The sequence below is a fragment of the Amblyomma americanum genome, chromosome 6 (genome assembly GCF_052857255.1).
Source record: "Amblyomma americanum isolate KBUSLIRL-KWMA chromosome 6, ASM5285725v1, whole genome shotgun sequence".
Classification (NCBI taxonomy): Eukaryota; Metazoa; Arthropoda; class Arachnida; order Ixodida; family Ixodidae; genus Amblyomma; species Amblyomma americanum.
In genome coordinates this window covers 95,474,349-95,488,588 of record NC_135502.1, presented here as the reverse complement: position 1 = coordinate 95,488,588, position 14,240 = coordinate 95,474,349, and the positions used below count along the sequence as shown (strand labels likewise).

Here is a 14,240-nt window from a genome sequence, read left to right as displayed (position 1 = left end):
TGTCGTGTGCAAAGGCCGACCTCAAAGGAAAATGCAAATTTGAACTAGCCGAGCCGCTCAAAAAGGTGTGCATTGCCGTCCCTTTTCGGTATATGTATGCTGCTTTGTTTTGTCGGTGTAGCCAGCTGGCGATAAAGATAACAGAAGCACCGAAAGGAAACACAGGGGAAATCCGTGCGAAAGCCAGGTTTGGGTTTCCTCTTCGCAAAAGGAGGTTGAGTTCCTGAACGATATGTTGTCTCCGACACGTGCTGTGGTATCCTTGCACTTGTTTGGTGTCATATACGTTCTGTTAGGAAGGATGCAGGCGTATTGCGCTTGCTGTCCATATTTTTTTTTTAATTTTTAGATCCCGGGAGAACTTCCCTTGTATAGCTGTGCGATGCAAGAACATAAATGTGGTACCAAGAGAGCTCATGTGCTGCGCTCCTTTTCTGATTGGTTACTTGAACTTGAAGACTCCGCCCACTCCCAGACAGGATGGCACGCTGTTGTTGCATATACAGGGTTCGCTGCCTGTGGACGGCCAGAATTCCGCGCACTGCCATTGTCGAAAGAGCGAGTCCACTGTTGCACGCTGCGAGATGAAGTCCAACGCTGCCATCCTGATGGTCCTGCTGCTGCTGTGCGCAGCGTCGGCACCGGCCATGGGTCTGTGCCCCAGCAACGAGGGCGTCTTCAGCGACTGTGCCTACACAGAATGCACTCCGGGCGAGTGCGCCATCTTCGGCCTCGAGTGCTGCCCCAAGCCCTGCGGGGGCTCCTGGTGCGTTAGAGGTGGGTGCAGCAGACGTCCCTCTGTTTGTTCGGTTTGTCAGCGTGTGGAGATGTTACGAGACAGTCGTGTAAAAGGAAGGTTGTCCCTCAAGCACATAGATAGCGTGACAGTGCACGCGTTTACGGCGATTCATGTGCGGTCCTCTGAGCGAGCACGAAGTTGAATCGCACGGAGGAGAAGCTGGCCATCTCGAGACCAACGCCGATGGTGTACGTTAACCTTGCATGTCTGGACAAGTATAGGCGGCCAGTACGGATGCAGTATACAGTCGGAAAAAAAAGTTCACAGGACGTGCTTGCTGAAAAACAAATTTACTACAACGATTTCACGCGGCCTGCTTGCTTTGTATTTGTTTCCAATATAGTTCATCCGACTTTTGCAGGTGTTTCAGGTAATCCGCTCCCTTAAATTTGCTGAAATTTCGTACTCGACATTTGCATACCACGAAAATTTGGTGCCGACTCTACAATAGACTAGGTTGAAGGGAATGTTTTTAGTTCTGCACGACCCTTGTTGCGATCTCACGCTGTCGGCTTTCAGCGGCATTGGAATACTGACTGCCAAGGCTAGCAGGACGTGTTTAAACACATCCGCATATTAACTATGCGCGTACGGCATTTTTTTCCTTTCTAGGTATCTTCGGCTGACTCCTGGCATTTAAGGACCTGGCGCACAGCTTACAACCTAGCGTTGTCCTTCCTGAAGCGAACAGACTTCAGCCCTTTCCGCTGATGCGGGAAAATAAACGGATTGTTCATTACCTTCTTCTCTTCTAAATATTTCAGTTGACTTGGAGGCCGAAATGCAAAGAAAAAGCGATGCGAGCTGCTGCAATGCCCCGCACGCATCGATATTTTGCCAGGAAGTGCACGACCAAGAGTGCTCGCCTTCGTTTCGGTCACCAGCGCCTAGCCGGTTCATGGAAGCCGTTGAGTAGAGAATTAAGCCTTGAAAACTTCAGGCCTGCATCCAGAGGGGCCTCTTTCATTATGTGAACGACTGCTTTTTCGTCTTACAAATACAAAATGGGTTTGTAGGATTCTATATACATGTACCACACGCACACAGCCGTGGATACATTTCACCGTCGAGGAAGATGGCAGCATGTTCTTTCCGACGTTCATGCTTTGTGCTCGGGTAGCGAGCTTGGGTTCTCGGCGCACATAAATTATACTTACACAAGACAACCCATCGGCCTCTCATCATGCCTAACGACCACGTGTGTCTTCGCTTGTTTTTAAAATCTGGCACTTTTATTGTGGTAAAGCCTGAGGAAGGCTTTAAGAATCTTCGTTGGTCATCAAAATCAACGGCTGTCCTCCTAATTTTTTGTGATTTTATAGAAAAAGATGTCCTGTGTCCCAAAAACTGCAATCGTCATACCGTGCCGAGCGCATGCCATGGCAAACCTTACACGACCCGGACATCATTCGGGCATGAAAGATGTGTTTGCGAAATATGACGCGATGAAGCAAACAGCATAACATGGTGCTGAACGTGAAGGAATTGTCAGACGCGGTAAGTTCCTTGGTGTCATTTTTCTGTATTTCTTGCTCGGACTGGTAAGCTTTTCCACAGTACTTGCGCGAGCTGGGTACAAAGAAAGTTTTTTGGTGCATATTTGCGAGTACCTTTCAGCAGTTTTCTTTACAACACCGGCTCAAAACCAACCTACCAACAAAGAACTGTTTTGGCAGTACAATGCAGGCTGTTGAGACTGGAGACATTTTGACTCTTCGCGGAATTTTTGGGCGGTATGTCCAGTGAAATCAAGGTGGACAAGTAAACAGGAATGCAGTATCACGGCGCCAGGCCCTGCCATGCCGCCCTTTTCCACTTCTGATAGAAAGGAGGGACGCCTGCTCTCCGACGATGAACATTTAGACTAGATGGCGAGCTTGGCTGGCACAGCGAAGTCAGCATGAGACTGCTCCGGGCTAATTGTGTGGGTACGGATAGTTGAATGCGATATGACCCACACTGGACCCAAAAGTGCACTACCAACAATGCCACGAGCATCCCTTCTAGTTATATTTCTCTTAAGGCTGGAGAGGATTGCAACAGCGACTAACAGTGGGCCTACCCGTTATTAATCAGTAATGGCTAGCTCGAGTTTTAGATGATAGCTGCATGGTCGACACTCCTGGGCACGCGCGTCGTCGGTCTGAACGGAAAAGTCCAGATCTTCACAGCGGCCAAGAAGAAAGTTGGCCTCTCGGACACACGTGTTGAGCGCCTACCACTGCTTACACAGCAGACGCTGTACGAAATCACGAAAGAACGAATAGCGAGCAGGTACAGAGGAAGAAGTGGTGGACGGCTGCGCATGTCAAAATTGTGCGCAGGACATGACATGCGCAGCAAGAAAATGTGCACCTTTTTGATTGACTTAAGTTAGTCTGCTGACGTAAATCATTGACTTGGCAGCCTTTCTAGAACTGTGAGACGATTTTCGACAACCTATACTTGTGCTGCCTTTGAAGGGTGGTATTTGCTATCCTTCACTTTGAAGGGTGCCTTTGAGGGTTGGTACTGATAACAGGCAAGTTCGTGCTTCGTAAGAAGGCGACAACGTCCGACGCAGGTTCAGTGAAAAATGAGGGTCTGAGGGCATTTCGAATAAGCGCCGTGAGTAACTAGATAACTGCAGGAAGAGTTTTCGCACCGGTGGCAGTAGGGGATTTTAGCACAGCGCAGACCCTTTAACGGGGAAATATGCTAAAACAATCGGACGTCCGCTGCGTGTGCGCCCCGTAATTTTGCCGTTGAGCACTCGCAGTGGACACCCGGATTGTACGGTATACGTCCACGCTGCACTATCCTAAGACATTATTGGGTCTCAGCAGAAGCGGCCTTAATAACGCGGAGCCTTATTATCTGCTTGCCTGGCCATCACGCAGCCAGATACAGCAGCATTTAATACTAACTGGATATTTATGAAGCTGCAGCAAATATAACGTTTGCTTCCGAGCACATAGGTAAGTTGTTGGGGAAAAAACTAGTTCGTTCGCTTCTTGTTTCCAGATCCTAATCAAGAATCCAAAAACACACAAGATTGCCTGCTACAGTTGCAACTTAGCGTACAAGAGCGCTGTCTTCAGCTTTAGTTGCGATCTGTTGCTGAATATAGAACTGAAAAAAGCAGCAGTTGTACTCCAACAACCCAATATACCCCACCGATTTCTGCATTACTCCCCTAAGAAATAACGCCCGTAGATAAAAGACATTTTTTTGGTTTAGAATATTTAAACAAGTGAGATGCATAATTATTGAGCTTATAATTTCGCCTTGTGATTAGCTTTTTGTTTAGGTAGCAATAAAGACTACTCCGTTGTCGTGGTGGAACCATGTGTCGGGAATGGGGGTGGGCGCAGCTGAATTGCTATTCTAAATTATATCCAACAACAGTGAAAGTAGATCGAGAGAAAGTCCGCTATCACGAGCATGTAGATCAGCGCACATCGGCGTGAGCTGAATGTTTACTCCACATGGAATTCATCGATGGCTGAAATGGAACAAAACATTGCGGTATGCTCGTATACATTTAGTCTCATTGGAAGTACTTATCGTCTGCTCAGTGGCGTACTTAGATTTACAGAAAAAGCAAGAAAGGCAATTGGATTCAAAAGAGAAGCACAACAGCGTGCGCTCCGAGCTGAAATTCAACCCTGGTGGAAAAATAAGGGAAGGGGGCTGCGACAGTTGTACGCAGCACAGTCCTTTCATGCTCACCTTTCCGCGGCTATTCGGCTACAGAGAGTTCAATGTCGGAAAAATGCGATTGCCTGATCTTTTCTTGTGTGCATTTCGATACAAGCCGCCTTCGAATGCAGCGACAGTTAATGCTGTTGTCATAGAAATATTGAGTAAACGAGTACAATACGTTTGTGTGAACTGTTTCCCTCAGTTCTCTTCGCATTTGCGTGACGAGGCAAAAAGGAAGCGATCCGGTTGTGTTAGCCCGTTATACTTAGTGGCACAGGCAGAGACACTTTCTTTTTCGCTCTCTTTATCGTCCCAAATTAATTTTTTGTTTGTTTTTATTGCTAAAGCACTACTTCACGGGGTCGAACTTAAGCTTGAATCTTGTGGCGCCTCTGACTTAGAGTGCAGAAATAAAATAAATGTTTCCTCGACTCGGTTTCGAACCCGCAGCGGCGCGAACAGACCAGCTACGCAAGCGAATGCACGAAAGAACTACGCTATCGCCGTAGTTTTTACACACTGCATGGAACTCCAATCCGATAAAGTAGCAAATGCTTTACTTACACGCATACTATTCCGCGATCCGGACATACATTCTCATGTATTCGTACACTACACTCCACCAGCACATCAAAATTGCGGGAGACGCACACATGCGTCCAGAATCGGCAACCATCCAGGCGGCCGGTCCTGCGCAGCATAACCACCCCGCACCAAGGCGCACTGTTCAATGAATAGAGACCTAAATGAACGAGGTGGCTCTGAGTGTCGATCTATCATGTGGCCCTTCCACAGGCTAAAAGCTCCAATCAACATTAACAGATCGGACGGATTCCCGGAGCCTTTCAGGACAGGCGAGAACCCTATACTGTCTCCGTAGCTAATCGCGATTCGTGTAAAACTGCTAGATACTCCCGCCCTGTGCACTGCATATCGCCATCTTCATCAACTTCCATCTGCTGCACGAACAGGCTAGATCAGCTTACCTTTGCAGAGCTTAGCCCGTCTCATATCGCCAGACGCGCAGACGACCCAGCGAAGCAAAACTATGAGCCAATAAGGCTAAACACATGGTTTCGCATGTCTGCTATGTTTACATACATTAAACCACTGCTACATTTTTTTGTCCTTCTCGCTCTGTTAGCACACCGTTTCTTATCGCGAAGTTGAAGCTTGTTTTTGCGTAGTTTAGTGCGTGCTGTCTCGCACATACAGGGTGTTTAACTTAAGACAGCGCAAATTTAAAAATAGTCTTCTTGAGTTAGAAGAGCGCTTTCTTTTTGGCATAGCATTGTCAGCGGTGTAGTAACCATTGACAGTGCTTTAGTACATCAGAATACAGCTAAGACGTGCTAACTAGACGGCTGGTTAACTAAAATTGAGTAGTTCAATTTTTAACTTCTACTGTACTGTAACTTCTACTTACAGCGCCCCGAAAACATGTATTTCGGGGCGATGTAGCAAAAATCTTCATCCACAGCACTGAGGGTAACCGAGTTTCCGATATCGTACAAGCAGTTATGGATATTACTTACACTAGCCCATATGCCACTGAATTATAAAGGAGTCTAAGAGTAATTGTTGAAAAGTTAACTATTCAATATTAGTTAACCAGTCTGCTAGTTAGCATGGCTTAGCTAGGATACTGTAGGATGTACTACGCCGCTGACATTGATATGCCGAAGAAAGGGCTGTCCAAACTCGAAAAGACTTTTTAAAAACTGCACTGTACGGTGAAAACCCTGTATATGTAGATTTGTTTACAGTTAATTCCCACGCGAGCTGCAAAAAGGTAAAGGAAGCCATTATTGGTTCTGAACGATGGGCACAAGCTTTATTGTCCAATAGCAGGTGCAAAAAGGTTCAGTAGCAGCAGCAACAGCAGCAGGGTTCCCAGGTCAACCTGGCTCTTCATGGCGGGAGTTCAGGTGGCTAGGAATAGCCATGGACGGTGGCAAGACGGACTAGTGAACGCCTGTAAAAAGAAATGTCGGGAAATGCACAGGAGCCCAGCCACACGGTCAGCACTCAAGCAGGCGTGCAAAGAAGCACGTGCGGATGCAACACGACAAACCAGAAGAGCAGATAAGAAGACGCCCCCGGGACAGCAAACAGATTCTGAAATTCCGTGCGACCTATGACGTGCTCGCGCTATGGCCGCAGCCATGCATTAATGGTTGAAAACCCCAAAGCTCACCTACAAAATAGAAAGTACTGAAACCTGCAATCCCGAGAGAGCTATAAATATAATAGCTTCGAAACCTTGTCGCACAGGAGCTTGACGTCAGGAGGAACTGTGATGATCTTAAACACGACAGCCGCGTCCAGAACATTTCTGCACCACAGGTACGGTAGAAATTACGCAGAATACAAGAGTCATTGAAGCGATATGCCATTACTAGGGTAGACTGCATAGAAAAAAATGTGCCACTGGAGGCAAGCTTATATCTTCTTCGAGAGAATCAGAGCCCCAAGTCAGTCCCAAACTATCGCCATTCCTTTGAAACACCAGCACCATTTTCCTGTACGCCTTCTCTGAATCAACAAGGGATATAGCATTAACAGCTTGCGCACTCACCTTCGATGCACCAGCGACCACCGCAGGGCTTGGGGCAGCACTCCAGACCCAGGGCGGCGCACTCCTCCTGGGTGCAGTTGCTGAAGACGCAGTCGCTGCCCACGCCTTCGTTGCTGGGGCACCGACCCGCGGCCGGAGCGGGCCCCGCGCACAGGAGGAACAGGACCATCATACAGGCGACGGCGGTGGTATTCATCGTGCAGTGTCAAATAGACTGGATTCTTCAAACGACGCAGCGGTTCGAGGTTCTGGCAGTCCGTCCCCGAAGCACGCCGCATATATAGCAGTGCTGTAATCACTATGCGCGCTAGTGGAGGTGATAAGATTTGATTTGCTGCGCCGCGTTCCGCCGAGGTGGGACAGCAAGCGCCACGTGCGCTGAAATGGCCCGGAATATCTTTGTTGCATGCAGTGCCAGATGGCAAGTCACGGCTCGCCCGATGAAATACTGACAACGTGAGCTGCGCAATGCACTAAACTAAGCAATCGTTGTTTGTCACGTGTCGCGCTTGTTTTTACTCGGCGACATTTTACAGTGTAAACCTGGCCCATTTCTGAGTGACGGCGTGCAACTTCATGCTAACCTTAGTCATTAAAGGCGTTGGTTTCACCACAAACGTAGTGCTTGATTGCGTTGTCACGGCATAGAGCCGTGCTGTCGCCTCTTTGAGAGTTACCACCGATTCGTCCACGACGAACAGCACACCCTTGGTCCAATATTTGGGGAACCCCTGAAGGTAGAGTAGATTTGTCCCAGGTAATTACTGATTAGCATAAACCCAAGCGCAGCCATACGATACAAGAAATGCTACACATATCTCACAGGAACTGCGCAGTTGAAAAAAAATTTGTCCTGGTCGGGGCCACCGTCTCACCGGAGCAGCCTCTCTACCCTTGGCTAAGTGGGACGGCGAGTGAGGATTTATCAACTCGCAGCGGAGACGGTTTCAGTGCAATGTTTAGGAGAACCCGGCAAATTTGAAGTGGATTTGTATATTAAGGAAGCAATTGCTCATTAGCATCGACCCACGCGCAGTCATGCGGAAAAAACTGAAAGTTATACAGCTTTCCCAGAAACTCTGCAGTTGACAAAACATTCTTCCTGTGGCGGGGCTCGAACCCGGGACCACCACCGCGCCAGAGCAGTCGTTCTACCAGCTGAGCGATACGGGACGGCTAGCATTTGGTGCAACGAGGGTGAATGGATCAACAACTCGGAGTGCTGTGTGTTGTTTTCTTTCAGAAGTCTTTGGCTTATTTTCTTAATATTTGCGCTCTTTCTATTGTATAGTTCAATGAAAAGAAGCACTCTTTACACCGCCGATGAAGTTGTTCTGAACTTGAATCTCTAGATGGCGCCATACTCAATTTTACTTTTGTATTTTTTGGTTGTTTGATGCGGTTACCACGCTCTACTGAAACTGCCATTAGCGAGGCGTATACGTCACTGCACAGCTTTGGTTGTGAAAATTCAAATGGATGCTGCGCTGTACAAAAAGTGCCCAATTACTATCTGACAAGTGGGTCTATAATTGTTTTAGTTCACCACATTTGCCAACGTGAAATTCGTGCTGTCCAGAACGTCGGTTAGAAATTGTTACGGAGTAGAGCTCTGTCTTGTCAATTTCGGCTTCCGGGTCAATTCTGTTGTGTGTTACGTACAGACTGCTTGCAAGCATGACGTTTCGGCCTTTTGTACCTTAATACTAACTCTCACATCACCTCATCGGCTTCACTGGGACAGCATTCGATATATTCCGAGTGCAGTGGATTAGTGATCGGCGGAAACAGTCGGACAGTGCGGTGCAGGATGGACTGCCAACGGCATGCTGCGCAGATAACCCGAGGCTTTGCTCCAGCATTTTCTTTGAGTTAAACGTTTAAAAGCGTTACGGAAGTTGAGGAATTTGGTACAGTAAGTTGTTTGCTTGCGGTCGGGAGGACCAAGTGCTCTCCCGGACAACTTCGCCTACTCGGCTTCGTGTGTTTGCACACCGCGGCTAATCCCGCATGACGTATGACGGCTGCATCGCGCAGTCGTTCCACGTCTTGAAAAGGTTTACAAAGAATGTGTCACTCGGCCTCCGTAACTTCAACGCGATAAGATGTTATAAGCCCTGAACGACTTTCGGTAGTGCCACGAACCCAATGCCAACCTCAAGGTCGGCATTGGGAGCGTGGCTATTTATAAGATCTTTAGAAAAGCCCACCTCCCCCCCCCCCCCCCCCCCCCACCCCGCCCTCCTATTAAGGAAAAAGAGAATGCATGGTTTCTCATTTCGGCCAGATTTACTTAATGTGAAAACGGGGTTGTTTAGAACATTGCTTTGTCTTGTGGAAAGAACTGTTACCACCAAACAGGCTGGTGAATAAACGTGCTACTAAAAGGGCAAGAGAACTCATGAAACGAACAGACATCGACTTCAGCCGATATTGGAATGCGTAAAACACTGAAAAAGCACTTGCTCGACCGATTTAAAACATGATATAATCACGTTCGAACAAGGAACTCAGATTGCAGAGGGATTATCGAGGTATACTTCATCGCCAAGTGCTAGGACATGCGCGTTGTAAAAATCTTCCCTTCCATTAGGCAAAAGAGATACCCTATACTTGAATAAGTGCCTCACGGTTCACAGTAGCTATATACGTTTCTTTTGTTGTTTTAGCCGGTTGGCACGCACTTCTTTCGCACCTATAATTACGTGTTTTTTTCCATTAAATAACCAGTTGATAGCGCAGGTGTCATGTTCCTTACTGTCTCTTGTCTTCGTGGCGCTGGAACAATATGATTGTTTTACTCGTTGGGTGGATTAGGAACACCCTCGGACTCCCATTCTGCACTGGATTTTAGTCTGACGTCGTAATTATTTACGAAGCAAAAGCATGATATCCCTTTTGCTCATGCAAGTATTTGAATATCACGCTTCAATGGGAACACAATTCACGTCAATATTTCAACATCCCATTAAAAATCTGTACATCTGTTTTTTTTCCATGCGTTTTCCATGTTCGCAGTCATTTACTTCTTCCTCTGAATCTGCTTATTCGCCATTCCTTCCACGTCTTCGCGCAGCATTCCCTGTATAGGGAGTATTGACGTACGTCAGTATTCCCTACTGGGACAATACTTCCTACTCCCTTTAGAAGGAGCGAACTCCTTATTTACGGAGCTTACAGACGCATGCGGTGAAAGGCCGCACGTGTGTCTACTGGTCTGATCGCTAGCTGCTCCCCTCTCCACCTATGAAGCTACTCGCTGGAAAACAAAATCGCACTCATGACGTCACGAGCGCCATTTTGTTATCGTCGTGTTGGAACAATAATTATTTATTTGTTGTTGATTGGACAATACATAGGACTGCCCGCGGGCAGGAAAAAAAAGGTAACTAGTCTCCTGAAAAGGCTCTGGTCCCAGTGGGTGCAACAGCAGCCGTTTTAAGCACAAAATACCTTTATAAAACTAGCACATTCATGGTTGCCACAAACACCGTGCACAAATCCATACGACACATGCTTATGAACTTCAAAGCACAATAAAAAACATTTTATCGCTGACATTTTGTATATTGACACGTTATATGCAGTTTAAAAATAAAAAAAACACAAGAACATTTCAACTACATACCTTGGTCAGTCATACATATCCGGCTGTTTATTTGAGACAAAGAAGAATTGAATTTTCTGTTTGAAAGTTCGCGCACTCCTGCACGTTCTAGCAAATTTCGAGGAAGTCTGGATAATTACTGCATAAATTCATGATTTTGGGATTTATCTTCTGTTTGCCATAATTTGCTCATGGATTGTTGACAACACTACGTGAATTATGACCAGTATCAATTTTCAAATTATTACTGGAAAATGTCCTGCGATTACACGACACTTCAAAAAATATATACACGGGTAGTTTTATTTTATGAAAGTCGTGAAATTGTGGAATATTATGCGTTGTCATGAATGTTACGGAGTCTAAATTTTCTTTATACAGTGTTCTTATCACGTTTCGCTGTTATGCTGCTAGTCTGTTGTTGTCAGTCTCACTTCCGATTCGCCACCCTAAGAAACAATAATTAAAATGGAAATGTATAATTCACAAATATACCTGCTTTTTGAGTCTGAACAGTAGAAAATTTGATCAAGGGAATTCAACTCGCCCAACACAGTGTACTGTTGAAGTAAAACGTGATATGTGCAGGAAGCATTCTCGCGCAGGTGCTAGTTTTTAGTCTTTAGCACAGTAGCGCAAACACAAGCATACTGACGGAAAAATATGCCGAACCATCTCAATGCACTGGACATACGCATTCCTATATGACCTGTTCACACTCAGTGAACACTCGACTAGTACGGCATGCATCCACGCTGACATAACTATGCTATCTTAACAGCCTACTGTGTCCCAATTGCTGTGGCTGCGAACAGAACAGCGTGGTATAGTGTGCTCTTTAATGCATCCATCTCGCAGCCAAATATAAAACCACTCAATAACCAGATATTTCCAAAGCTGCGGCACCTTTAACGTTTGTTGGTTATGTACTATAAGAATACTCAAGATAGCACGGCGCTGTATTGTGCTACAGTGAAAATCTACAGCAGGATGCAACTTAAAGACAGCATTGACAACAACAGGCCATGGCACAGATGGCTCTGTCACCTTTTGTAAAACGAATCAGAGCAGTCAGGGCGAAAATTTAGGATAGTAGATTTTTCTCTGCATCGTAAAAAAAGAACTGCGCAACAGACGAGTACAAAGAAACCACAAGACAGGACGCGCGCTCAAGTTTTCAGCGCTCTGCTGGCAAACCGTGAAAAAGCCAATAGCTCCTGGAATGAGGGCCCACCCGGCTAACCTAGATTTATTCTGTTCGTTAAATGTTTTCTACACACACGCACGTCTTGCTTCGTTCTTTATTTGTACTCCTTCATTGTGCTATTCCTTTTTTATGATAAACATATCAGAGGCATTGCAATTCTTGCGCTTATAATTTATTCTTCGGATTAGCTGTTTGGTTAGGTAACTGGGAAGGCATAAAAGAGTGCAGTACATCTTTGTCGCGGTGGAGCAGATTGTGTCGATCATGAGCATGGGCTTGGAATTGCAGCCTCAAGATGTATTCGACAGTACTGGAGGCAGGCTGGCTACAACGAGTATGAAGACTGCAGTGAACTGGTGCGATCTAAATACCTAATAGACATGACGCTTACCAGTGGGTGAAATAAAGCAAAACACTATGCTATACTCCCCTGCTATTCTATTTATCGGCAACGTGCACATATCGTCACTGCGACACAGTGACATACGCAGGTGTTGACATGAAAAAAAAAATTACGGAGAGCACTTAAGGCTATTTAAGTGACTTGAATACTGAAGCATTGTTATTTTTTATTTTTCTTTCCATTTTTATATTTTTCATGAATGAATTCTAAAGAAACACCTACTCATGAGAATACAGTCGTACGGCAAAGCATATGTTCACCTTTTTCGCCAAGAAGCAAAGCGGTGTTGTGGCCATGTCGAAAAAAAAATTGTGGCTTATAGGTTTCGTGCAGGGCTCGCAGTCTGAAAGTCCTTGGTGGAATTCTCCACACCTTCGCAAGAAATTTTACTTTTCCTGTCACTTGGGTTGTGGGACGCCACTTTTTTTAGACTTCAGCTTTCGTTGCCGATGAGTCACATAATGCTTTCGCGTAACGACATCAATCTATTTAACGAAAGAAACAGAGCCCTTGCGCCAAAGTAGAATCGTGATGGAAAAGTGTGGAAAGGAGTAGGGAAGGTTCTACGCAGTTTATCCCTTCACGCTGACCTTTACGCAGCCAATTCAGCTTCAATGTTCAATGGCGGAATGTGCGGTGGGCTATTTTTTTTCCTGCGCCTTACAATAAAAAGCGCTGACATTCCACTGAGAGAGAAATATTCAGCAACTAGACGAGCAATCAGCTTTTTAATCATTGCACTAATTTTAAACATGAGTGACGTGGAAGACTGGAATGTAAAGCGTTTCCGATTTCGAAGTTCCTTCTTGTTTCTGTATACTTTTTTTTGCGAGCTTTCTCGCACATAGACACTCTTTCCTGTTTTTAAACAAACCCGTTTCTGATGGAAGGATTTCTGCGAACATAAGCACAGGGTTTCACGCCATGCCAGTGCATACACGACAGATTTTGTTGCTCCTAATTTTCAGGCGTTCATTGTGTGCTTAAAACATTGCGAGAAGATGTGAAGAAGGTAGAGAGCTAAATCTCAGAGATGGTAGTGTGACCACCATGCAAAGCGCTCGGGAGCTTCCACTGCGTAAATCACTGCAGTCAACCACAAGCATGGAATTATGGAGAAGTAGTTAGTTTTAGTGGAGAGTACGAACGTCACTGTTTAATGTACAGAGTGCTCACCTGTAGCATGGCAGGCAGTTACGCTCAGCAAGCAGCTATCATGTGCTCTACAAAAAACTTTTTTGCAGCGTTCCGAGTATTGCGATTTACATTAGCCGATAATTGGAGGCATCCAATTGGAGGCATGCCGTACTCTAGCCCCAAGCAAGGCAGCGAGGCAATTACAATATGCGTTCGCAATGAGATGGGATTAGCAGATGTGGGCACTTCTACCTGAAGTGACCTCACTTCTGGCCTGCCTGTGACCTCTCCTTCCCGCCAACCAGAATGCTCCCTTCTTTGTGAAGTCAAGTCCCTACAGCCAATTCCATAATTTTGCAACCAGCGACGCATCTTGACCCATTGGGCCTTCAACGCTATCGCATTGAAGAGGCGTGCCGCAGGCCTCAATGTTTTGTACAGGACCTGTTGTATGCAACTTCAAACCTGAAATAGTTTGGCAGCTTGGTTTCAGCGTTTCCAGATCACAATGGGGCTCACTGGAAAGGTGGTTGTATGTAGACTTGTTCACCTTTAATGCGCACGGGTGGTGCCGAACGAAGGTAAGGGATGCTAGTAAAAATTGACCAGCAGCAGCAGGACAGGTTTTATTTTGCAACAGCAGCAGCAGGGTCCTCTGGTCGATCATGCCGTGTACGGAGGGAACGCAGGCAGCCCGAAGCACCCATCCACGGTGGCAAGACGGACTAGTAAACTCCTGCAAGAAGAAAATGTGTAAGAAACGCACAAAGCATGGGTACAGGGTTAGCACTCGAACAGGTGTGCGTAGCGGAAAGTGGGGGCGGA

At 46.2% G+C, this 14,240-nt stretch overlaps 1 protein-coding gene and 1 long non-coding RNA gene across 2 annotated transcripts; one reads left to right on the top strand and one right to left on the bottom strand.

Moving 5' to 3' along the window:
* The first annotated feature begins 460 nt into the window (after positions 1 to 460).
* Positions 461 to 1,538, top strand: LOC144094853 (uncharacterized). Its single transcript, XR_013306603.1, has 2 exons — positions 461 to 777; positions 1,412 to 1,538. It is a non-coding gene; the product is annotated as an uncharacterized LOC144094853 (long non-coding RNA).
* Positions 1,539 to 6,340: 4,802 nt separating this feature from the next.
* Positions 6,341 to 7,270, bottom strand: LOC144094852 (uncharacterized). The gene is made up of 2 exons (XM_077628733.1): positions 7,062 to 7,270; positions 6,341 to 6,458 (listed from the first exon to the last, which is right to left on the bottom strand). The coding sequence occupies exons 1-2, from the start codon at positions 7,255 to 7,257 to the stop codon at positions 6,448 to 6,450; spliced, it is 207 nt and encodes a 68-aa protein (XP_077484859.1). The 5' UTR covers positions 7,258 to 7,270; the 3' UTR covers positions 6,341 to 6,447.
* Positions 7,271 to 14,240: the final 6,970 nt, after the last annotated feature.